Here is a 26,554-nt window from a genome sequence, read left to right on the forward strand (position 1 = left end):
TAAGTCACTGAGACGGCAGAATGTAATGTGAGTGACACTGCACTTTTTTTTCTTTCTATTTCTGCAAGTTTAAAAGTTAATACAATTTTAAATCAGCATTAAATAGTTACGTTTCCACCATGTGTGTTTTCATCTGCACCTCGCTGAGTCATTGTCAAAAAACTGCTAATGCAATAACCACGTCGGCCAGATAGAGTGAATTTATGACCGCTGTTTCCGCTTCATCGTTATTGTGCTCTGTGTTATGATTGACAGTACAGCTAGTTCTGTGGTGAGCTGGAAAATATTATCCCACTGTATCTGATAGCTGCTCATTCCTACAAGGGCTCTCAAATATATTAAATCTCCATATTTCAAGACTTTAAACCATCTTGACAGTAACTGGTATTTTGACCCACAAAAAAAGCTTTTATTTGAGTGGATCAGATTAAAACAAAGTTCAACAAAACACGTTTTGCATATTAGTTCCGCCTCTTCTCGCTGCCTTTCCCTATAGACAAGAGGCCTGAGCTTGAGCTGAAATTTGCCAGCTGAGTCACCCTCTTCTTTTCCATTAACCCCCTCCTCCTACGTTCTGTGTTTGGTTTAAGGGATATAAATCTCCTCCGCTGGCCTTTGTGGAGTGATTTAGGAGACAGCGGGTAGTCTCTCTCCTGGAGTGTAGAGGTTCAGCCAGGAAGTAGCCTAAATGAGGGACGCACATGAGAGAAAATAAGAATAAAAGATCAATTCAGGATGAAAGTAAAGCAGAATGAGTGGTAAAGTAAGAGAAAAGATTATAGAAAAATAGCAAAAGAGACAATCTAATCTTTCCTCCTGTGCTGATCCTGGAATTGCAGGTCATTGTCATTGTGGACAATCAGGAGGGAAGGATTTTAGGTTTATCTGAAGACTTTATTGCACAATGTGGACTGATTAACTTGGCTTTGAAGTTTGTTTGTTTTTTGTTATTTAAAGTCCCCGAAAGATCATTTCACACACATATTTCCCGACGAGGTAGCAAGATATGATCAGTTTGTTTAAGTTTGAAAAAAGTTTACCAGCTCTCGGAAACTCAAAAACGTTAAGCTCAGTGTAATGGAAACGGAGAAAGTCACTATTTGCATGCTTTTGCAACTGAGCGCAAGAACAAATTATTCTGGTTCTACCTTAGCTGAAGCCAATAGGAAATGTAATGTTGCAGCACAGGTGGAATCGGTAAAAACACAGCGCTGTCAACCCACTTGAACATAGTAACCCAGATCTTCCAGCACTTTTTGTGACGCTATATGATTATTCAATATTTTTCTTAATATCAACAAATACCATGAAAAGATCATTTGTCTTTACTGTCTGTGGCTCTGAGCCTGAAGCCTTTTGGTTCCTACTGAAGATCTTTGTCACAAATGTACAGATGGAAATCTTAAAACAACAACACTGTTTTTCTCAATCAGCTGGATACTGTAGTTTTTAGTAAAAGTTGCTCAAAAAGGAGTACAATTTAGTATTTTCAGTCGCGGATTAATACACAAGCATTTGGGAGGATAAGCGGTTTTGAAAATGGATGGATGGATGGATGGATCATAATAACATAATGTGTCATCCAGGGAATCAATGTGGCTCATTGATGTGTTTGTGGACAACAATGGAGCTCAACGGCACAGAAGAATGAGCTGAATCAGGCTTTGGCAACACAGCCAGTAGAATCAATACATTGTTGGTTTTGGTCTTTTCTAAAGAAAATTATAGAACATCACCAGCCTCATTATTTGATATTGACAGCCAGGATTTATGATTCTGTCTTTGTCCAGGCTTCACCTGTCTGCCACTCGGAGACAAGCGGTTATGTCTGAATGGTGACACAGCAATTACCATAAGTGTCACACAAGTGTGATGGCGGACAGATACCAAGTGCCTAATAGAAGTGTAAACACTCCAGTGAAAGAGGGAAGGAGGGAGATAAAAAACATCCTTTGTGAGTATGTAGGCATCTTGTGATGAATAAAGATGAGACCAAGAACAGGTTAAAAGAGAGGCAGGAGCAAGAGGTGTAAACAGATACCTGACACTGCAGTGCTGCCTGTGAAGTGAATAATTAATATAATATATACACATCGCGAAGCATGCACACATCCACATATACAGAACGTACCTCCTGCACAGGAGGTAAGGTAGATATCTCTCCCGTACACCTCTCTCTCTCTCTCTACACGTGTTGAGTGATGCAATAACAGTTGATCCTGAGTTCTTGAATGTTTTCCAATAGGATAAATCAAATCAGATGACATTACATTGAAAACCAGACAGAACACAAAACAATGCTTTTTCCCCTGCTGTTGTTTTGTTGAGCAGATGTTTTCTAAGTCTGTCTTTAGGTCTTGGTGGCAAACTGTGTTGCCCAAGCAGAGGTCAGAAAATGCACAACTGGCAGTGAAACTTCAAAATATTCAGTCTGGGAACTCGCAAAAGGAATTCAGAGCAGCTCCGTCAACACAGTACTCATACCAACACATCCTTACCTCATAAAATAAGAATTAATAGTATTATCAGACTCACAATGGATAGGCTCTGCCGAGTGAAGCCAATACGGGAGTGTCTTAAAACCTTCATTCTCTCCACTGTCCAGCAGGGCGTGACTCGTCTGGTTGCAAAAAGAAGTCAGATTGTATGGAAGTCTATGAGAAAATGACCCTACTTGAGTTGATTTATTCCCTCAGGGAACGTTGTACCCATTTGGTTTATGGTATGATGTTCTTTTAGTAAATGATCCCATTTAGAGTAAAAAAACAGAGTATGCCTTAGGGTGGGCTTACTGTGATTGGCAGGTCGCAGACGCTACCAGAGCCGTATACAGCACCTCTACCTCTCACCGCATTCCAGATATGGTCACTTCCATTTAACAGTTGCAAAGAGCCGAGATGGCAAAGGCCATAATTGCTGAACTCAAGGCTTCTTAACGGCAGTCCACAAACCAATGGGCGGCGTTACGATGACTACGTCCACTTCTTATCTACAGTCTATGCCGTCGACAGAGATGAGGAGCGAGTGCCACCACCACCAAATCTTTCAAACTTGTAGTCAAGTCCCGGCAAGTGATCTCGCCCGAGTCAATTTCACAGACTTGACATGTCGAAGATGGATGTAATTCCCATGGATCCTGAGCTTCCTGGACTATATAATGAGCCAGGAGGCTCATTCATCCTCATCTATAAGCACTATCCACCATTTGCTGTATTTAACTTGCCATGGGGAGAAAATAGCAGCAGCATTTTTGACGGCCAGAAGAAGGAGTGGCATTATGACGGGGTCAGAGGGGGCTTATGTAGTAACTTAGGGACAGAGGTGGTTAAAGGGGGAGATGGGCTGACGGCAAAGAATGCTGGGAATGCCAGTCATGAGGTAGACTAGGGTTGGGTGGGGTTGATGCAGGCCTGGAGGTCCCACACCAAATCTGATCAGAGGTCCTGATGGCTTTAAAAGGACACAAATGACAGCACCGTCCTGCTCTGTGTGAAAACAATTGAACCAATGAGTTTCGTACTCGTCTGGCTTCAATTAAATTGTTTATACTTCTTGTAAAGAATCAGGGGATTGTTTAACGAAAACCATTTGCTACATGCTGATCTCAAATAGAGGCAGCATCAAGTTTCACAAATAACTGTCACTCGCAACTTGCAGACACATTTGCGAGTCCAACAGGGCTCTCGCATGCCCGTGCATGGTTTTCAAGTGTGGTGTTTCCTTTGATTAGTAAAATGTGTCGACATTTTAATGATCATTTACATCTGCCTTTAATCAGATGTAAATGATCTCATGCTGCAAAATTGGTGAAACAGTCCAGAACTATATCGTGACCTAACAGTGAGGTTCTGGAGCGCTTGGAAGGGATCAAACTGGGGTAAAGGGCGTGGCTGTGTTTTTGAAGTTGTTGTCTCTGATTACATCTACAGTTGCAAAGAAAAGCAGGCATTTGTGCATCCAAGAAAACTGGACTCAAAACGTAGCTTTCCCCGAACCCCCCCCCCCCCCCCCCCCCCCCCCCTCCCCAGCTCTCCACCTGATGACCGCCCCTGCCCCCTCACAAACCAGCTCTCACCTTCTTTTTCTTCTTTTCGTCCCTCCCAACCTGTCCCAGTCAGAGACTCCTCTGTGGTGTCCTCTTTCAGGGCTTTCCTGAAGGAGTTTGGGCTGATGGGAATGGAGCCCGAGTTGTCCATTAGTTAGATTAGCAGCTCTGTGGGGAGGCTCTGGTTCCCTCTCCCCTGGCCGGGACAGACAAAGCTCTGGCTCGCCTGCCATTGTCTGGCTGTCAGTCGGAGCTGGTCACTACCAGAAAAAGGACCCAGATCCGACTGATAAGGTGCTGTGAGCCAGACACTGTGTTATTTACTTGTTAGCACCCCATTCCTATCATGGAAAATGACTGTGCAATTGTACTTTTTGTTGAGGGATTTCTGTGTAACTCTTTCTCAGAATTGTTTGTCAACATGCAAGAGATTTGGGTGAACAACAAAATAATTATGTTTAATGAGGGGTTGTGAATGTGACCAATTATTTTAGGGAGGGGTTGTTAACGTAACACAAATGTGAATTTAGCTATTTGCTGTCTTAACATCGTGTTTTTGTCTGTTAAAGATTGATTTCACCGCCTGCTAATAAAACTATTTATTTATTTATTGCCCCCCGCTCTCTCTCCGTTTCCCGTCTGCCACCACACTCTTCATCTGTCCACCAAAAGCGACAAATGCCAAAAAGTTCCAACTTTAAATAAAAGGGATGCAAATCGTAGTGGCACCATTATAAGGATCCGATAGCACTCTGGCAGGCGTCTACTGATCATGAAACATGATGGGTTGCTAAGCTAGGCTAACTGCCTCCTGGATATGAGTGGTAGAAATCTTATTTTCATAAAAGAAAGTATTGTCAAAATGTCAAACTGGTCCTTCAAAGGAAAGAAACATCAATTTACCCATGCACTTTTTTTTTTTTTTAAGTTTGTACTCAAAATACCTTTTTAAGTGTCTCTTCTTCTCTGTCTTTTTCAGCCTTTAGAGAAAAATGGACAAATCTCCAGCATGACCAGTCTGAATGGACACTCGGAGGACAACACGCTGGCAGAAGGTGCGTGTATGTGTGTGTCTGTCAATACTGTTTATTTACAGTGTGTGACTTTGGCTGATATTCCTGTGGTTGGTGGGGTTAGTGATGTTTGTGTGTGTTTGTGTCTGGGAATTTGTACTGTTTCTTCAGCAGTGGCCAACGGTAAGCTTGTTTGTGTAGGGTCAGTTGTCAGTCTGTGTGTGCGCAGATTCTTGTCTGCAGTTGTCTTGATGGCTTTGCAAGTTTTACTTGATCCTCAACTAATCCCTTTGTCAACACATGCGGGACACCTACATGGGCTTCAGTACAGATGTAGAAAGATTTAGATTTTATCTGTGAGCATCTGCAGATATATCACTTTAAATGTGTCAAACAAATGTAAGAAATATCTTGTTTTTCCTCTCTCTGAACCTCCTTTGGAAAATGTCATTGAAATATATCTTGTCGTAGAGGCAATCTCCGAACCCGTCGGTCTGATGACGGATAAGCCTCTGGATATTTCTGGGGCTCTGGTGTAGCCAGCAAATATCTTCCTATGTTCCGAACTTCCTTTTCCGTGTGCTGCTGTTTACAGTCCAATTTGCAAGTAAAGATGCAAGACTGGAGTTGGAATTTAGAGACAGTTTTAATTTTAAACCAATAAAAAGCTAATTCCTCATCAGACGATAGCCGGTGGATTCCCAGACTGCATTTCGGCCGGTGCGTTCCGCCTCATTTGCTCTCCACACAGACTTTTTACCTGCATTCAACTAAAGCCTGCTCGAACGTAATTGATTGAACATGTCCAATACCAAAACGATTCTGCATGTGGATGCAAAATCTGTTCATAGAGATTGAAGTAAAAACTAATGTAATACCTCATGTTTCTCTTGTTTAGTTGACTCATCAAAACGTTGTTGTTATATAGTGGAAAGATTTACAGACGACTGTCTTTGGTCTTATTAAATTAGTAACCTGAGATAATCATTAACCAGTAATTAACTGGCCAAAATGTAATTGTTAAATGTAAACTCGCATGTGCACCAACCTGCTCTGTCCATCTCCAGCAGCACCCTCCTATCTCCAGAGTTACAGTTGTTTATTTTCTATAGTGTCTCCTTCAATCTGGGAGGGCTGTAGGATCCCGTACACCCTCCCTAAATATTTAGCAGGCCATGACCCGGGCCCCGCAAAAAGCAACCTGCGCATTTCATAATATGTTATGGCCCAGGGGAAGGGGTAACCCTACACTACTTAAAACGCAGCGATATGTCACATACCACTCCATCAAATAAGCTATTTAATAAGCTATTTAATGAAGCGATTCTGTCCGTTTATAGAGAAACCCAATACCTTCTTCAGAGCAGAGATACAGAGCGGAGGAGTTGATGTGGCATGTGGACTAACAGAGAGTAATTTGGTTGTTGAAATTGTTGCTTCTGTGGACATGTACTGTAAGTTAATTAATAACGCGGAAAGATATAGAACAGAAAAGAGGGGGTCAGGAATTCTTAGAAAGTAAAGGCTGCCGACCATTTGATTTCATGTCCTCAAAACCAAGTCGTATTGTCTTCAAGTCAATATTATCAAACTTTTTGAACACACAAAGTAATACGTCTCATTTTGCCATTTTCTTTTTCTTCTGAATTGATAATGTGGCACCTCATGATGAGAGCTGATTGTGGATCTGCTGAGAGCCGTTTGGGTAAAACACATACTCACACTCAGACTCGAACCCTACTCTACCCGATTAAACTGGGAACCCTCGGAGTCTGAACTGACCTACGAATGAAGCAGCGAGCTGACTGATACTTCCCTCACAGAACCTGGTGCTCTCACAAGCAGAAGGTCTACAAACTGGAGACAAATAACAGAAAACAACTGAAGTTGTGAAAAGAATTTCAAGGCTAGAGATTAAATGAAAGCAGGGGAGTGAAAGGAAGGGAGATCCACTTTAGGGAACAAGAGAAAAGATAGTGAAGTGGAAGGTATGGAGGGGTTTTACATCCCAGCGCTTCTCTACCTCTGTGCAGCCTGATAAAGACAGCAATGCATTGTGGGAGGCAGGAAGAGAAGAGGAATCTCTCTGATAACAACGAAAAATAACAAAAGACAGGCTGCACATCAAAAGGCTGACGCATGAGCCAAAACACACACGCACACACACACACATGCACAGGCATACACACACATGTGCATGCACAGGCATACACAAACACACAACCATAATCTTGCTCTATCAGGTATAACAGTGTGTTTTCGGTTTGAGTGCAACCCGATGGTGAAACGCCACACCCAAACACATCACACACCAGCTTGGATAACATGACGGTCTTGTTTAACTCACTTTCTTAAAAAAACAATACCTGTTGGTTTGGTGCTTGTTTTTGATATTTAAATTGCATTTGAAGGAAGTCAAAGGTTCTGGAAACTCATAGTATCGGACTCTGCTGCAGACTTTAATGTGCATTTCTTAAGAAAGAAAGTCAAAAAGTTTAGGTCCAGTTTATGCGAAAAGCAAACCGCAGGTATAAATGTTGCAGCTAAAATATTTTTACTCTGTCATGGAATGTGTAATTAAATTGCAGAAAGTATTTGTTTAAAATGGTATCAAAGTATGAAGATGATGTGGAGTTACATTTTCCAGTGTGCCCGTCAACAGTCGACCCCTTTTGTGAATACAAACACTAAATCTGCTTTCCGTCAGTTTAGCATAAAAATGGCACACAATTTGACTGAAAATCATTCTATAAGTCTGTTTTTACCTCCTTGAGTGCCAGATGGGCTGAGAAAGCCCAGGCAGGAGAGCTCAGCCTTAGGAATGCAGAGTTCACAGCGAGTTATTAGACAGAGAGGAACTGAATAAATATTACATGGAAGCAGAGTTTTGAGGGGAAATGTTTCTTTGCTCAAGACAAGAGAGAGGCGAACAAAGAGCAAGAGAAAGGAAGGTTTAAAAATAGAGAAGAAACCGTTAACTCACAGTTATCCATGATTGGTGCAGCCACATATTGCATCAGTCTATAACAAAGTGCATCACTCCTACCCGTTAAATCAAAATGAGACATATTGTCACTTCAGCTTTTGTCTTATTTGTGTGTACATCAGAAAATCATGTGTTATTAAAGAAACCATGGGAATCTTTTCAGACAGTCTTATTCGTAACAGCACGATTTGTTGTGTGCTGTTTTGAGTGTAGATGCGTGTTTGGGGTTTTTTAGTTTTAGGGGTGTGGGCGCATGAGGTGCAGTGGGAGCCCAAAGACTGACATCATAGCTGATGTAATTCACTGGCTGGAGCGTTGGCGGCCCCTCCCAGATGGCCCACAGGCTTTAAGAGAGGACAGATGGAGTTTTCTGGAAGGTTTGAGAGGGAGAGAGAATGCTGACTGGGATCGTGTGTTCTTGTGTTCACTGCAGTTAGTGTTTGTGTGCAGCGACGCTGGACATCCTCCATAGGTCAAATCATGCTTTTCTGCTTGTTTCATCTTACCAGATGTGTGCGGTTCACCATATTAAATCAATTTATTGAATTTATTCCTTAAAGTTTGTGCACAAGTCAGTGTCAGAACTGTAAGTTGTTGGTTCAAAAGAAGAACAAAGAACATCTGTTGCTCGCTTTACTTGTGCTTGAATGACTAATCAAACCGTCGGAGACAGAAAGTACACGATTTAATACATTAGTTTATCAAATAAAACTTCTTCACGGTGAGTTTTTGCAATGTTTTCCTGTCATATTATTAAAAATTCAGTTTCTATTTCAGTCTCTGGAACTGGAACTTGTAATTGTTTTTGACATAAACAAATCAATAATAGTATTCAATGCAGACGTGTTAATCATTAAGGAAATCAAGTAGAAGGGGCTTCAACGTGTTGTACAATGTGTCAACTTGTACTACATATTGCAGCAGTCCAAGTGTGTCAAAAGGTCAAACAGATCCCAGGTGTGTCATGAATTGTCTCTGTCTTTGCTTTTGGTTACAGGTGTTAACTTTTACAAGATGAACATATTGCAGGCTGTGTGTGTGTGCGTGCGTGCGTGCGTGCATGCGTGCGTGTGTGTGTCGTCAGACATTTGTAGCCATGTTGCCAAAACATTCATCATGCCTGTGGAAGGGACCTCTCCCTTCACTTAAACTATGTCGGGTCTCTGCCAATAAGGCGGTACAGTCATCATAACACAATCCAGCCGCCTGGATTGTTTCTTTTGGATTTTTGCCCCTTTTACATTCGAACTGACAAAACTCATAACAGGTCTCCTGTTAGGGTTTTCGTGTGCGTCTTTTTCTCCTGCAGTCAAAGTACTGGGAGGAATTATTTTTTCCTTGGTTTGTACTGTATTTGTGCAGATGCTGATCCATCAACTTGGAGCGCCCCTCAGTGAAAGGAGATGATCCCAGAGGAAAGTGTTAGGGATGCAGAGTTTTAGATTGGACTGCTTAAGAGGCCCTCAGTCCCTCGTGATTCATCATTGTCCAGTCAGTAGTTCAATTATGCTCATCAGGGCAGCATATTTTATTCAGTCTATTGTTATGAAGTGGCAGCTTGAAGGATACACTTCAGGGCAAGAGGGGATAGAAGAACTCTATTAGAAAGCTGTCGTTTGTCAACTGCTCTCTCAGCCTCTAAACTGATCAGACAGAAAGCCTTTTTTCTCCTCCTGCTCAAACACAATGGGCAGCTCTTAGTGTTTCTGGTAATAGAAGCAACCTCGATGACATTTTAGCTTTATAAATCAACTGTGAGTAAGTTCTGTCTCACCACAAAATCGACAGTCACCAGATCAGCTGACGGCAAGCTCATGAGAAATCTCATCTGTCATCTGATTGCACCCTCCAAAACACTGACGGCCAACTGTCCCAAATAATATTGAATGGTCTCTTTACCAAACATACACCTCCCCTCGACCTCAGCCCACGTAAGTGTTTATGTCATGAATTTAACATTAATTCACTTGTGTTTTGCTCTGCAGCTTATTGTTGTAGCTTTTATTATTAAACTCTAACAGCCTAATACTATATATTATGATATATATGTTTGAACAGATCCCTCCCACCAAAAATGTGTGTACTGTTGGTTCTGGTCTTACAAGACAAGCTTCTGCAGGTCGGTGAGGTTTAGCTCAGCGCTGCTTTGAGCTAAATGCTAACGTCAGAATGCTTACATATCTTATAGGGTGTGCAGCCCTGTTGCAACCAAATCATCTAAGATGACTAAACTAAACTCAAAAGTTGTTGGAGTATTAAAAGGAGTGTCTCGGGTACAGTGGGCCTAGTGGGCATTACAGTAATAAGGTCAAACTCATGGTAGACTCCCACCAGGACTCTCAGACCCCCGGGACCCTCTCGTCTCCGCAGGCGCTTCTCTCTCATCTTCCCGGCATCAGGGAACCTAATCTCCCTCCTCAAACCCTAACCTCCAGCAGGCACATGGTGGATTGAGAGAATGGACGAGGAATGTGAGTGCCCCCCCCCCCCCCTTCTCCTTCTCCTTTAATGGCGTTATGGCCTATGTTACAGTGCAGCAAGTATCCATATACTATAATAATTCCATTTTACCTTGAATGATCAAATATGCTTTATAGAAGTGCCAAGAATGTGTCAGTGAGGTGAGGTTTTTCACTTGTCTACTACTCCAGTGATCTTCTTTGTTCCGCCCTGTCTTAAGTTACCCACATTTGTTTCGAGTAAAGCCTCAAAACAAGTAAAATTGTTGTGGAAACAAGTACAATTACTCGATTGGGTTATGACTTTTGCAAGAAAAATATATATTTAAACACTGAGTTGAGATATAAACCATTTTTGAATGTCGATTTAGCCCACATTATTGGATCTCTGCCAAATTCTAAGCAGAGCCACACAAAGGACGATGTGTGAGGAAGATGGATAAGCAGCCAGGAAGAGCATGAAGGATAAGAGCAATTGTTCTCAAGAAACACAGCTGGGGATGGAGTGGGAACGAGGTGAGCCACTGTTTGGGCCGGCCTGTTTCTACTATTTGATAAAAAGCTTCCATCCGGACTACCTATGACCACACACAAACGTTTGAAATGCGCATTTTTGTGCATCTCATAGAAGCAGCAAGTTGACAAACTGATAATTCCTTTTCATTCAACTCTTTCGCTGTCACACTCGTTCCTTTTCTACGCCGGGAGGGACTTCTTTATATCTACACGTCCCCCATTTTCACAATTCAGTCTGTACTGGAAGACTCAACCTTGCATAACAACAACTGGAATGCCAAATTGCAGGACAGATATTTCAGGAATGTAAGAATAACAGATGGTAAAACTTGCTAAACATAGCCCTCTGGAAGAAATGCTGCTCTTCACTTAAGTATAAAATAACAGTTTTTGTCGTGGGACTGCCATGAAGACCATCAGTAACAGAAGCTCACGTATTTGATCTCAAGTGCATTTGTTTCCAGTTGCGTGCAAGATAAGATTGATTTTATGGAACCAACACCTTCTGCGTCAATGCTGAAAGCTGTAAACATGATTCCCCATTGTTTTCCAGCAAAACTAAACAAAAAGTGGTCACGTAATTCTCAAACTTGAGACGTCACATCTACAGTGTTTATCTCATCACGCTACATCACATTATGTGCGGGAATAATGTCAGCGAGAAACAAGGCGGAAGGGTTGTTGGACAGAGGAAACGGGAAAAAGGAAGAGGAAGCCGTGATGTCAAGAATTGACTGTGTTTCCTGCCCGACATTCTTATCCATCCCTCCGGCCAACACAAGGGGTGGGATAGGGCCTCAAGAGGATAGAAGAGACAGAGGGGAAAGTGGTGGAGAGGGAGAAGGATTAAAGACGACTGCAGTGTGGATTCTGGAGATAAAAATTAAGTTGTGAAAGGAGCAAAACGGAATACAAAATGGAGAAGAAAGGAGAGGTACTGAATGAAGAATCTCTCTGATCTCGGCCCGTTTCACACACTCACGGCCCTCATTTCCCTTTCCTCCAATTATTTCAACATCATCCTATCCAGTTCTTGGAAGAGTAGAAGGCGTTTTCTTCTTTGCTGTCCAATGATGTAATTTACTTCTTTACAGGCTGCAAAAAGCCCCTCCGCCCAGCACCCCAACCCCCACTCGCCCGGCCATTGAAGACCCCTCCTCAAACATTCCTGAACTCAGACACGTTTTCTGATTTACTGAGATATGAAGGGCGTCACCGTCCCAGACATGGCGCTTTGTTATCCTGACTTAATGGAGGTTTAAATACAAATTCACTCTCATTTATTTATTGATGTGATGGAAATATATTGAATTAAATGAGCTTTCATCTATTGAAAGAGTATTTTGTCGTTCCCTTCAGTAGCTTCAAGGTTAAAATTGCCCGACAGCATCATATGACATTTATTTATCAGCTAGTGTGAGCTCTTAATTTAAGTTATATAATGTTTACATTGAGTGAAATAAGAAATTAACCGTTTAAGTGATTTCTCAAAGCAAAACTGGAAAAACTGGAAAATTCTGAGGTTCCAGCTTCTCAAATGTGATTGTTTTATTGGTTTCTTAGTCTCATATGATAGTGAATTGAATATATTTGGGCATTTAGGCTGTTGATCAGACAAAACAAGACATGTCGCAATGGGTTCTGGGAACTTGTGATTGGGTTTTTATGAAACATTAGCTGTGGGATTAAACTGTGTTTTGCTGCAGATAAGTTTGAAATGATCCTGGCCTGGCGGGTTTGTACGATTCAAGTGGTTATTAGAAAATAACATGTGTGGTTTATAGTTTTTAGTCAGCATAAAGACTAAATAAAGTCAGAGATGGTTATTATTCTCGTAGGATTTGTTGATAATAAATTTTAAGGGAAATGCCAGCCTTGTCCTCTCACTTCACGTTGAATCCCATATGGATGTCTTTCCCATAGAGCTCAGTGTAGCCTGAAGCTGTGCCTAAATTAAAATAGTTTAGCGTGTATGGAAGTCCAGGAATGTGACTGATGTGAGTGAGTCATATGAGGGAAGTTGGAAAGGAAAGAAAGATGTGGGCCGACCCAACAGAGTTACTCTCATCAAACTTTGAATTCCCTTTGGTCTGACTCACTGTCCACTCAGCATAATATACAGCAATGTCATATTGGTCATTATGTAGTACAGTACACTCAGTGAAATACCATCCAGATGAGTCAGATGAGAACAGAAAGTCTCACTGGTGTGAAGAATCACATTCTAAGTAAATGACTGTGATCAAATGATATACCCAGAGAGTTCTCTCGTAACATACATAGTAATGCTTGGATATAATTCAATTATTATATTATAATTACAATTACAAGTTGGCTCTTTGCAAAAAGAAAAGCAAACGTTTATCCGTACTGTTATGAAGATTCACTTTATTATCCTCTGGAGCTTTACACTGAACATTTTATATCTCATTAGATCTGTAGCTATTTTCTTTCCTTCCCCCCTCAACTCCTCAGTTCTCCTTTGTGGTGTCTAGTAAAGAAAAATGCAACAATTAGTTTCACCCACATTGTTGTTACTGGTTGTTTTTTAAGCTGTCGTCTTTACACCTAAGAAATGGAGAACATATGCAGTTAAAGAGTTTCATGAACTAAGAAAATTATGCAAACGTTCCTGTGCATGCTGCTGGCTGTCCTGCCGATCCATCAATAATCTAACATTTGTAGCTGATATTTGCTTGATTATTGCAGCTATGCTTGTTATCAATAAATTCCCTATGTATACAGTGCCCACATTTAAAAGTGTACACACTTTTGTTTGAGGGGGGCTTTCAGACGGCACTTGATTACCACTGTTATCACCCAGTTTGGGATCCTTCTGGATGGAATTCACACATTCCTCTGGGACAATGCTGAAGTGTGACATCTGATTATGCTGGTATTTACCTGAGGATTTATCTGCAATTCCTTCTAGTCCCCCCCCCATCCCCCCCACACCCGAGACAAAAGCTGAATTAAATGTGTCTGCATTGGAGTAATTGAGAGGGGCCTATTAACATTCACAAGGGGCAGGCAGCAACTCAATGGCACCCTGTGCATGTTGGGTTTAGGCCCTCAGTATGTACTTTGCCTCATAAAGGGATATATTTGGAGAGTTTGGGGACTATACCATGAAGTAACATTTACTCTATTTTGAATTTCACTTAAAATAATTTTGGATCGGGAACTCAGTCTTAAAAAAAACCATTTTCAGATGTGAAAATTCATAATTGTAAAGTAACATCCTGAAACCCCCTCTGGTTTGCCTCTGTCAACATTCCTCCACATGTCTAGTGACATGCGCCATGTGATACGTGGGGAGACCCCGTTTGCCCCCTACAAAGGGGGAGTACAGGGGAGAGGGGTGTGGTGGCTGCTTACGAATGTTTTTCAGCTGGTCTTCCAAAAAAAAAACTCTGTGAGAAACGGCCATTTGAGGAAAAACATGGGTTTTAAGGGCAGGGAAGGAGATCATAGCAACACTGTGCATGAGTTTGTGTGTATGAAATAGCGGGAGACACTAGTTTCTGTGGGGGGATGCTTTGCAAATGCTTCCGAGAGAAATCACATGATGAGCTCCAGTCATCATGGCTGGACAGTGGGGTCTGGGGGGGGCGGGAGGGGGGGGAGGGGGGGGGGCTCATTCAGAACAGCTGAAGAAAGGAGAGGGAGGTGGGAGGAAGAGGGAGGCGGGGGTGGTCCTAACATGACGTGTGTCAGTCTGTTGAAATGTGTGTGGATTCCTTTCCTCTGTTCATACTGGCTGAGAAGCACTGGAAGAGAGAGGGAGACACACAGCTCCTGCCCTCAGACTAACGAGTGAAGACGGAGCCAACAAGCAAACCTTACAGACTTAACTGAGTGTGCACAGAAGTGAAGGAAGGCAAGAGAGGGACCAATTTTAGAAATATTTTTTTTAAATATCCACAACATTTTTTGTACGTTTTTGAAGAAAGAATTTTTGGACTTTTACCAATGCTTGGGACAATAACACTAACGGGTAAGAAAAATCATTCAATATAGTCTCATTAATGTTATGTTTTTCAACTATGTATACTGCTTTACTGTGCCAATTGGACCTATTTAGTGGAAACTAGTCATTTATTCAGGATATGTCTGAAACTGAAAGCATTGGTGAGCTATTCTCACACAAATGAGTATAGCTGAGGGCATTGTTGTGCAGAGGGTGTGGTTGATTAGCATTGTGGTTTGTAGTTCTGGCTTGGTGGGTGATGGTTTTACTTTGGCCACTGCAGGGCTTCCTCATGTAGAAAGTCTTTTGAGTGCTGTAGTTTTCTTATTTTATCAACTTTTATTTAACCCTGTTATGAGCTTAACTTCAAAGGTGTACCATCAAGTGGTCTTTCATCATTCTTGTTCATCACGAGTAGCTTTTCAGAATGTGTACAAGAAAACAGCCCCCTTTTCTAAAAACCTGTTTATCGACTGTGCCGAGAGGTATTACAGTGTACCATCTCTAGCCAAAGCCAACTGCTGAGTACCCTAATGTGTGAAGTATACTTTTACTACCACCGAACTCCTTGATGGGAAAACCATTTCATCAGGTGACAGCTGCCAGATAACAATATGAATACAAAGACGCATTTATAGAAACATTTTGAAAGCCTGCTTTGAGCTTACATCCCTGTCTGAGCCAGCTCCCTGTGTACCATCATGTGAAGCATTTCATTAGAGAGTGGGATCCTAATTCCTACTGGGGTTAATCAGCAGCTTAGCCACAAAGGGGAGGGAGGGAGGAAAAAGAGCCTAAGAAATTAATTGCATGCCAATACCAATTCTTCTTAAGTTCATACCTGGGATTGATGGTTCAAATTAAAAAGATCTGTAATGTTTTGCTTTGTTGTGACCTCAGGTTTTGGTTTCATATATATATATATATATATATATATATATATATAGTGTTTGTTATGTTATGTTATATATATATATATATATATATATATATATATAGTGTTTGTTATGTTATGTTATATATATATATATATATATATATATATATATATTTATATAATATATTATTTATTATTATTTATATTAATTTATTATATTGTGCTGTGGGCTAATTCCCATTCGACATTTAATTGATGTTAATTAGATAAATGGTGCTACAGTGGGTGTTGCTAGTGCTGTTGATGTGTGGGTCCTCTGGAGCCCCACAGAGACTTTGACCACACCTTTGAGAGAGGGAGCACTGGTGTCTGTTGGGGGAGGTGTGGGGAGTCTCCTTGCCCTCTTTTTAACTGACTTCTTTTGTTTAAAGGGCTTTCTGCTCCAGACTGATAATTACAACAACGATTTGCATATATTTGGCAAAGTTTGTAAATAGTGTCTTGAAACAATAGCTGCCATTCAGCTTCCCAACTGCCCCTAACCACCCCCCTCCCCCACCCCGAAACAACACACCACAAATACGAGTGCTGAAACAGCCACAACAGAAACATCAACAACATATCTGATCTCATTGGAGACTGGAGTCGATTTTAATTGTTTTTTTTGGGCTGCGTCATTGCTATTTAACATGAGAGCATCGCCTTACCCCATGCTCTCACACTCACACATAAACAAAGTGTGTGTCCAGCTATGAATGTGTGTGTCAAATATATGTAACACCCACTAGTAGAGGCTTCTGGCCCAAGGGCAGAGACCCTGCCCCCCTACTTCCCCCTCAACGCCATCCCTTCATCTCTTAACTGTCCCCTCCTCACCCCCTGTAGCCTCACCCCTCACACTCACATTCTTTCTGGTACAGTCGTTATTTAAAACGCCCACCCTCCTTCACCACACATTAACCTCCCCCCCACCACAAACCAAATCAATCTAGGGATGTTAACAGTTGTGTTGCTGTAAAAAAACTAAAACTTGGGGCCGAAAAACAAAGATCAAATAGGTGAGAGAGATGCCAGTAGTCTGTTAAATCAACATGGTCCCTGTTTTATTATCCATGTAGATACACATGGCCTCGTCTGGCTTTTTCAAACAGTCGGACCCCTCCCTGTGTGTGTGTGTGTGTGTATACACACACACACACACACACACACACACACACACACACACACACACACACACACACACACACACACACACGTAGGCAGACAGAGACATCTTCATTCAAAAGCTGTTTTACTGCACTAGGACTTCATTGACCACAGCTTAGAGGAGCTGCTTTAATTATGTACACTAACAGCAATTTGCAGTTTTTGCATATTTGAGATGAAATAATTGTTGTACATATGTGGTTTCATATGACACAAACATAGATCTGGTGTTTTGTTGTCTGGTTTTACTTTCTTGCAACAACAGTGTGATGGGACGCTGAAAATAACACCTATGTGAGAGATAGCCCACTGCCATGTGACAATGTTGTATTTTGTAAATTACTCAGGCTTTTTTTGTATGTTAACACTATTTTGGTAAAGTCAGCAAACTTCTCCCAAGCTGCAGCGTGTCTTGATAATAGAAAAGTTGACCACCCCCCTTCTTTTATTTTCGGAGGCCTGGGAGGGTTAGCATGCTATTGTGTTTGCATGAGTGTGAGTCTTGGGATGGGGGTGGGTCCCCATCCATCCTGCTGTTGTGGAATTTGGGTCAAGGAGATTGGGACTTTTTTTTATTTTAAGGAGGGTAGTAGAGGCCTGTATTGTTTAGTTTGAATCCTACATGGGCACAGTCGAGACACAGACAAACCGGGAAAAAAACAAAAAACATTCCTGAAGTCCTCTGGCATTTAAATTCAGGTTTAGAGCATCTGAAAATAATTTCCAGCATAGCTCACATTCCACTCAAGTCAAATCTATATATACATATAAGACATGGGCGTGCCCTCACAAATAACATTAGGGTATGAAAGCATGTGTTTATTTGATCCAACACATTTAGTGTGAAATGCTGCTCTTTGGTGAGGTTTTAACCTAATTTCTAGAAATAATATTTTTTTCATTTTAAAGGTAAAATATTCTAGGAATGCAGTACTACTGAGTCATGCCTATAATTTAGGAAAAGGATGTTGGTGCATAGTTTGATATTTTTGTGTGAGACCAAAACCAAGAGTCATCTTTCACATATGTATTTATGCATTGTATCCAAATTTTTTTTATTGAATTTTTCAAATTCTCCTTGTTTTTACATGGTATTTTTGTAAAATAGGTACTTCCCACAGTTCTGCAGGGTTTTAGGGAGTGCATTTGTGTCTTTGTGTTTCCCAGGGTGTGTAATCGGGTAAGATGATAGCTTGGCATTAAAAGTCCTGGGAATTTGTTTTGAGAGTCCAGGGGTATCGGATGTGAGGTTTTCCAGACTGTAGTTGAAAGGCAGAGAAAGAAAGAAGAAAAGCTTTAAACACTGGCAGGTCATCATCCCCCTCCACCGTCCTCTGTCAAAACACAGATACACATGGCAGGCAGACGGCTTGTGTACGTGTCGTGTGTGTGTGTGTGTTTGTCTCTAATCTCAGCTGATAATACAACATCTGTATTAGATTTGACAACTACCTGGGAATTACCCACAGTAATGGTGGTTGCCTGGTTGTGTTATAGGTCTGCTCACATGATTTCCACATTTCCTCAAGCAATTCACTCATTGTGTAACATTTTCTACAGAACTCCTATTGGGGATTTCAGTTTTATTTGTTTAAATGCTTAAACCTTAAAGACATGTTTGGCATGTTTACATAGCACAGGATTAGCTTGGCAAAATTACAATCTAATTGTCTAATAATCAATTTTGTCCTCAAATGCTTGATCAAATCTGCTAACGATCACAGCAAATCCGTTCTATACAACGTTTCGGATTAAAGGAACTCTATTAAAAGTGTCTCATAGCAATGAGACACTTTTAATAGAGTTCCCCTGCAATAGGCACAGATATTTTTTTATTCAACACAGATTGCTGTCTTAATATGATAAATTGCAAAGTTAGAAATTGTAGCTCTGGGGCAAAGCATTTATTTTTATGTGAATATAAAGTGATCTTTCTGTAACAAAGTAGGAGCTGTAAGTTGTAAAACTGCGAGACCACTCAGAAATACTTTATCAAACTTCATCGAATACTTTTTTTGTCATTTCAGTTGGCCAACCTGATGGTGTGGCTCAGAAGGAGGAGGCTCCTGAGACGATGGACACCATCCAGGGGGAAGTGGCTCCTCAAGTAAATGGCGAGAAAGTGGAAAAAGAGTCTCCTGATGCCAATGACATCTCGGCTGTTGAGGAAAAAGCAGCGGAGGAGAAACCCGAGGATGCCAGTGAAGTGGGCTTCAAGAAGATTTTCCGCTTTGTGGGCTTTAAGTTTACACTGAAGAAAGACAAAAGTGAGGAGAAAGACCCTGTGAAGCTATTGACAGTCAAAGATAAAGAAGAAGGACAGGAGGTCGGTGTGACTGATGAACCTACAAAGGAGGAAGAAGCTGCTACTGCTGAGGAGAAGAGCTCAACTGAAGAAAAGGAGGCTGATACAGAGGCATCTACTGCTGAGGCTGAAGCCATTAAAGCTGACCAAGCTGAAACCACCGACACCCCAGCTGAAGATACAACTGCTGAAGCTGCTGATGAAGGAGCTGAGAAGGAAGGAGAGACCACCATGTCCCCCTTCAGGAAGCTCTTCAGTGGAGGACTTTTCTCTAACCTGAGAAAAAAAGCCAGCATCAAGAAGACAAAAGAGGAGGAAGACAAGGAGGCAGCTGTTGAGGAGGAGACACCTAAGACAGAAGACGCTGCTGCTGCAGAAGAAAAAGAGGAGAAAGATGAGGTTGACCAAGAAACTAAGGAGAAGACACCAGCAACTCCAGAGGAAGTGAAAGCAGAGAGTACCGCGGAGCCGGAGGTCACTGTTGAAACCCCTGCTGCAGCAACTACTGATGAGACCAAACCAGAAGAGGAAAAAGCAGAACCTAGTGCAGAAGAGGAGAAGGCTCCGGCAGAGGTGACGACTGAGGCCGAGCTGCTATCATCACAAGAGAAGGTCAAGCCCCAGGGAAGCCCCCTGAAGAAGCTTTTCACTGGAGCTGGCTTAAAGAAGCTCTCAACTAAGAAACAGAAGGCCAAGAAAGACACTGAGACGAAGCTCACTGAGTCTGGGGAGCAGATGGCTGGGCAGCTTCAATCCACTGAGTCGGCAGAGAATCCAAAAGCTGACAGTGGGCCCTCCTCTCCCGAGGAGTTGGGAGAGCATGCTATTGCTGCGGAGGTGACCCAGAATGAGTCTAGCCAAGAGACTGATGGGGAAGTTGCCTCTGATGGAGAGAAGAAAAAAGAGGGTATCATTGCCTGGTCCTCCTTCAAGAAACTAGTCACACCCAAGAAGCGTGTAAAAAGGGCCTCTGAGAGCGAAGATGAAGCCACAGGTGAGAAACCAGCAAAGTCAGCCACCCTGTCCTCTTCTGAGAGTGCCCCATTAGCAGATAAGAGTGTAGAGGAGGAGGAGGCCAAAGAGGATAAGCCAACCGAGGAAGAACCAAAGACCGAAAACACTGAGAAACTGGTCAGCAGCACAGAGGAGCCCAAAAAGAAAATGGACACTTCAGTCTCCTGGGAGGCTCTAATGTGTATGGGTGGACCCAAAAAGAAGACTAGGAGGACCTCTGATTCTGACGATGAGGAGACCAAGGTAGAAGAGGAATCGGCTGCAGCAGCGTTAGAAGGGGAGCAGGTGGGCAAAACTGAGGCTGCCATTGTTAGTTCCCAAAACACAGACAGTGATGCGGAAGTTGTTTCCTCCACTGAACCTTTAAGCCCCCTTCCTGAGAAAGAGTCCACTTGGGACACACTGAAACGCATGGTTATGCCAAAGAATAAGGCCAAAGTCGATGAAAAGCCTGAGGAGACTACAGAACAAGTCCAGTCAGACAGTGAAGCACCAAAAGATGAGTCCTCTTTCTCTTTGAGGAAGCTCTTCCCCGGACGCAGAAAGAAGAAGGCTGAAAAACAAGCTTCCACTGAGCAGGGTGAGGAGGACTCTGACACCCCAGCTGTGGTTCCTCTCTCAGAGTATGAAGAACAGGTTGAAGCTGAACAGGAAGCACCAGCAGAACCTGCTAAAGTCCAGATTACGGTAACCACTGAAGATAGATCCCCTTCATGGATCGCAGCCGTTGTCGAAGACGGTGACGATAACCATGATCAGCTGAGTGACATTCCAGAGGAGGCGGAGAATGCTGCCACGCCAAAGTCTGTTGATGCTGACATCGCATTGGATGAAACTGAGGACAAGGAAAATCTGTCTCTTGAAGTTCCCAAACTCACAGGGTGCAGACTGTCCACAGCTGAGGTAAAGCCTGTTGCTCCAGCTCCATCTGCACAAACTACTCCTGTTCCTGCTCCTGAGTCAGAGAGCGCGCAGGAGGTTATGGAGAGCATACAGGCCGAAATAAGTGAAATTCCACTCCAGACAAATGTGACTGTTGAAGATGTACCAGTAGAGGTAGCTTCTGATGAAACAGAGTATGAACCACCAACTGCGAATGCAGAGTCAAAGACATGTACCACCCTGGAGCCACATGATCTTGATGAAGCCATGGCTATCTGCACTGGCCTTGGAACCACTGAGATTGCCAAAGTGTCTTTGGAGAAACCTGTGATGCCCATCGTAGAGCCTGTGGCCGTGATCCATGATGTTGTAATCACAGAGATGTCAGTAAAAGAGAAGTCAGAAAGTACAGAACAAGTCATCGTTGAAGAAAATGCCATAATCAATGCCGAAGTGCACCAAGTAGAAACCACCGAGCTTGGGTCTGTTGTTGAAAGTTCACAGAGTGACATGACAGCCACTCATGCAGCCAGTGAGAGCCATGAACCCGAGATTGAGAAGATTGTAATGGTCAGCGCTGTTCAGGTGGAGTCTCAAATGATTCAGCCTCCCACCACGAACTCTCCTAAGGATGCCATGAGAGGTGATCCCATTACACCAACAAGTGAAACAACTGTTTGCACACAGAGCGTAGAAGTCACTGAGCCATCTGTCGAAACCAAGGAGGTGGAAATGGATGTGGAGCAGCTTGCTGCCACTGAAGAAAATACTGTAGAAGAGGTACTTCAGTCTGTAACTGTAGAGATCACCTCCAACATGTGTGAAACCCCAGTGACCCCCATCACAATGGAGACTGAGCCAACCATCCCTGTAGTTGTACCAAGTGATGAGGTTATTATCTCAGAAACAGTGGTCCTTGTGGCGCCATTCAGTGTGGCAGCATCAGACATGGTTGCCATGGAAATTACAGTCGCCGATGAATCAACCCAGATGCAGGAAACCAAGGAGGAGAGTAAAGTTGAAGAGACTGTGGATGCCACGGCCACTCAAACAGCAACATCAGAGATCAGTGCAGTCACTGAGCAGTCCAGCAACGATATGAAGGAAATGAAGATCGACGTCCAGCAGACCAGTGAAATTGAGGCTCAGAGCATCGTCATTGCCCAGGCTGTCATTCAGGATGCCGTGGATAAAGTTTCAGAAGACGTGCCTGAGTCGGAAAAGCCCACCATGCTTACACCAGTCCAGGCTGTAGCAACAATAGAGGAAGAGATTGAGATCACCCCTATTGTTATCTCTGACACTCCTGTTGCTCAGCTGCTCCATGTTGCCATGGAGGTCATTGACCCAGTCCCAGTAGAGGTCACAGAGAGCCTTGATGCCTCTGTAGAGGAGCATAAGACAGTGAAAGGGTTGCAGAAAGCTGTGGAGGTAAAAGTAAGTGAAGAAATTGTAGTAGTGGAAGAAGTTGAAGAGATAAAGGCAGAGAGTCAGACCGGCGAGGAGCTTGAGCAAGTGAAGGAGGAACAGAGCAAAGTAGACGCAGAGGTTCAGGAATCAAGTGTAAAAGAAGCAGCTGAGGAAGTGGAACCACAGTCAGAGGAATCAAAGTCAGAGGCCCCGTCAGAGCAGAATGAAGAGAAAGTGCTTGACATGCACATGCCAGTCCAAGTGGTCCTGCAGACAGCGCAGGTGCTTGAGGAGGCGTCAGTGGAAGAAGAGGCGGCGGTAGAGTTCGACTGCAACGGTTCTGTGGCCGAAGACACCGACGTAAAGGCGAAGAGGGCCGCAACTGAAAGCAAACCCTTAGCGCGGTCAGAAGAACCCCAAGCATCGGCTTCCAGCCAAGTAACAGAGGCCGAGGCACCAGAAACACCGTCGGGAAAGTGCGCAGAAGTGATGGCGCAGGTGATCGAGGTGATCGAGGAGGCTGTGAAGGAGATCGAGCCCGTGTCCACAGAGATCACAGCAGCATCATGAGCAGGTGAGACTGATTAAAGTAAATGAAGGAAGTGCTTTTTAGTATTTCAGTATTGTAAATTAGAGATGGAACAGTAAAGGAATTTCAAATTCCTTTGTTGGCCTATCAAACAATCTTCTCATAATGGCTTTTTTGAGACATCAATGGGCCCCACTTTTATTAGGGAGTAGGGGAGGGGATTTGCCCACTGACCAGATGAAAAAGCTTTTGTTCAGGGTATGAGTAACCAGGGGACCTTTGATATCAAAGTAGGAATGCCGCCGTTGACCCCTTTTTTGTATGCCGGGGTCTTAAAGGGAAGCGGTGTGTGAGGGGCAGATGAACTTGTGCTGAAAGACTGATTATGAATCCTCCGCTCCCTCCTCCTATTTTCCTTCTATCGCAGGCTCAGTATGGAGTCAGAAACCATGTCAGAGTACACATTTGTTAGATTCAGTTACAAAGCCTCAAAGGGCTCAAGTGGTGTTTCTCAGTTATTTTGACTGAATTATGTCTTTACTCTGTAAAGGTTAGTACATTTTAATGTGCAGCAAAGTTTTAGGGACACACTGTTATCTGATCTCACCAATGTGGAGCAGGGAGAAACTGGGCGTAGTTCACTTTGATATTTATGAAGCTGCCATGCAGCTTTGCAGCAGAGGACAGTCTGGAGAGGGATAGAAATGGGAGATAACAGCAGGAAAGAGTTGGATTAGTTACAGCAGCTTAATAGCAGCATTACAACAGCAGCCATTTCACACTGAGTATGTGCAAACAATCCTTGAATTGGGGTGGTATATAACTATGTAATATATAGTTATATATGGTATAAAATTCACTTTTTTATGTAATACTTTGTTCATCAGTGTATTGAGACTGCTACATACACAACATATTAAAACAAGTAAGATATGAACTGATAGCAGCCTGTCCCAATAATAATATGCACACGTTGTTTCAAGCAGGTTTGGAAAAAGACCTGCACATCCTGAATCAGTACATCCAACTAATGTGTCACTTATGTCCCCACTTATGTCCCTGGATGCATGGACAGGAATACAGTTATTTAATTATATTCTGGTCCTACAATATTAAAAAGATGGACTAAGATGTTTTCAAATACAATGTCAATCTCAGATAGTTTCTTTTCTTTCTTTTTGTCCTAATATCTTGTTTTTGTTCCTCTCCCCCGCAGCTGAAGGTACAAGGCTGATGCCTGGGAGACACACTGTACCCGGGAAGTGAGTGATGAGGGAGAGAGAGCGAGAGAGAGAAAAAGAGAGAAAGAGGCTGCTCTGTGGTAACACACAGACTGGATTCTGCCCAGAAGGACTGAGTGACTGAGCAACAGCTCCACCATTCTCTCTACCTCCCCTTCCACCCTGCAGCCCTGTCACCACAACGTGACGTCCCACCGCAATATCCTTATCCACTCACTCACTCACTCACTCTCTCACACACACACACACACACACACATACACACACACACACACACACACACACGTCATGTCATGTGCCTCAGAAGCATCCCATCTGGCTTGTAATCAGTGTGATGTATGTTCGGTGTCCCGGCCCCTTTCCATAGTCTTTTCTGCATATGACAGTATGCCCCCCTGGTCGAGTGTGTATCCGTTCTTATGTGTGTGCGTGTGTGTTTGTCCGTGTATAGTAGGGAGAGTGAGATAGGGTCAGAAGGTGAAGAGATGGAGGATTATTATCTTGTATATTGTATTTATATTTGAGTATTCTTTCATTCATCTGTACGTTTTTTTTTTTACATTGTTGCCTTGATGTTTTTAAAATTCCCTCATTAAGCTGTGATACATCAGGTATTCTTTTGAGCAACATTATGACAGTAAATTTAACTAAACAAATGTGAGGCTGTTGCATGTAAGTGGCCAGTGTATCACAGCTTCTAATAGTCATACCCGATGATTATTTCTAGACTCTGTAGCAGTTATAACTAAACCATGGTACAAGTGTGCTTCCACTGACGGTTAGTGGTGACACTGACTGCAGAAAACAAAAAGAGGGCAGAGAGTATGAAAATCACCACAAATGCGTTTGACACATTCTCTTGCCACAATGTGTTTTCACTCTGCACCACAACAAAATACTTAATAAGCTTCATGTGGATAAGACCACCAATCACTGCCTGATAAACTGTGAAAAATATATTGTTACACATTGTTTCATGAAATAATACAATAAAATACTATTTTAACACCCTCATTTGATAATGCTGCAGAGGTAATTGGTAAACAGTGACATTCAAAGGATACATTAGCCATTTGTTGACACTGGAGGAGTCAGACTGGGTAGAGACGTGCATGTAAGAAACACTTACAAAGCCTATCATGCGTCACAGTGTTTAAAGGCCATGTTTCTGTTACATACTGTATGTATTATTTCTGCCCGGCAAATTTACATTTAACACCTTCCTTACTACACTATTTAAATGATTAAAATAAAGACAGTATGTTGATGCCCTCTGTTGCCTATAAAAAGTAGTACACCCTTTAGTTTTCAGTTGATGGTGACATTTTGGCTTCGACTGGGTGATTAAGTATGAAAATGTTCAATGCAGTCTCATGGTACCTGCTCTTATGTCTTCATTCAGCATGATTGCTCAGGTTCAATAATATGGCACTGTTTGGGCATGTAGAGAGGCACATACAATGACTGCATGATGCCATAAGTAAAGATAAACTCTCATTTTACCTTTAATTTAAAAGCCAAATCGAGTTAGGTTCAACCAGTCACGGTCTTTCCATTGCTCACAGAATGAGGCACGAGTTGCATCTAATTTAACTCCTGAGCATCGACTCAGCTGCTTTGAGTCACACATCAAACCCAAGTCACCAGGTCAGGGTTTATGTTGCAAGTCCATTGGCAAAGTGGGAGGAGGTGGAGGAACATCCAAAACATTCCCAGGGTCCAGTTTTACCACCAAAGGGCCACACTACATTTGTTTATGTCCTTACAAATTTGGCAAACCTGCACTGTGTCAGTCATTCAGGCATCTTGAGAATCACCTGTGAGTGCTTCTGTAATTGATTGATTTTAATTTGAGAGGCCCACATTTCACTCAGCTTTATGACCAAACAAGAGAAGAATCAGGAAGTACGGACCGATTAGGTCACCACTTTCCTTTACTCTAGAGAACGTGTCACATCAATTCATGCTTTATGTAAAATATAAATGATTACAAAAAGACAGTGAGCTAAAGACTTTTGCTATATGCATAATGTAAAGCATTTAGTTGGGGCACCCACCCACTTCAGCCTGCTTTTTGTAACACACTTAACTGTGAACCTGT

General features: G+C 42.5%; 1 protein-coding gene across 2 annotated transcripts; it reads left to right on the forward strand.

Annotated features, from left to right (window-relative positions):
• On the forward strand, positions 1–26,437 carry akap12b (A kinase (PRKA) anchor protein 12b). 2 transcript variants are annotated; one of them, XM_034527667.1, is made up of 4 exons: positions 1–27; positions 5,025–5,100; positions 19,100–23,257; positions 24,429–26,437. In XM_034527667.1, exons 2-3 carry the CDS (start codon positions 5,055–5,057, stop codon positions 23,251–23,253), a joined length of 4,200 nt encoding a protein of 1,399 aa, XP_034383558.1. In that variant the 5' UTR covers positions 1–27; positions 5,025–5,054; the 3' UTR covers positions 23,254–23,257; positions 24,429–26,437. The 2 variants fall into 2 exon arrangements, with proteins under 2 accessions (XP_034383558.1, XP_034383559.1); XM_034527668.1 differs by lacking the exons at positions 1–27; positions 5,025–5,100 and adding an exon at positions 14,747–15,016.
• The last annotated feature ends 117 nt before the right edge of the window (positions 26,438–26,554 follow it).

Source organism: Cyclopterus lumpus, chromosome 24 (assembly GCF_009769545.1).
Source record: "Cyclopterus lumpus isolate fCycLum1 chromosome 24, fCycLum1.pri, whole genome shotgun sequence".
Classification (NCBI taxonomy): Eukaryota; Metazoa; Chordata; class Actinopteri; order Perciformes; family Cyclopteridae; genus Cyclopterus; species Cyclopterus lumpus.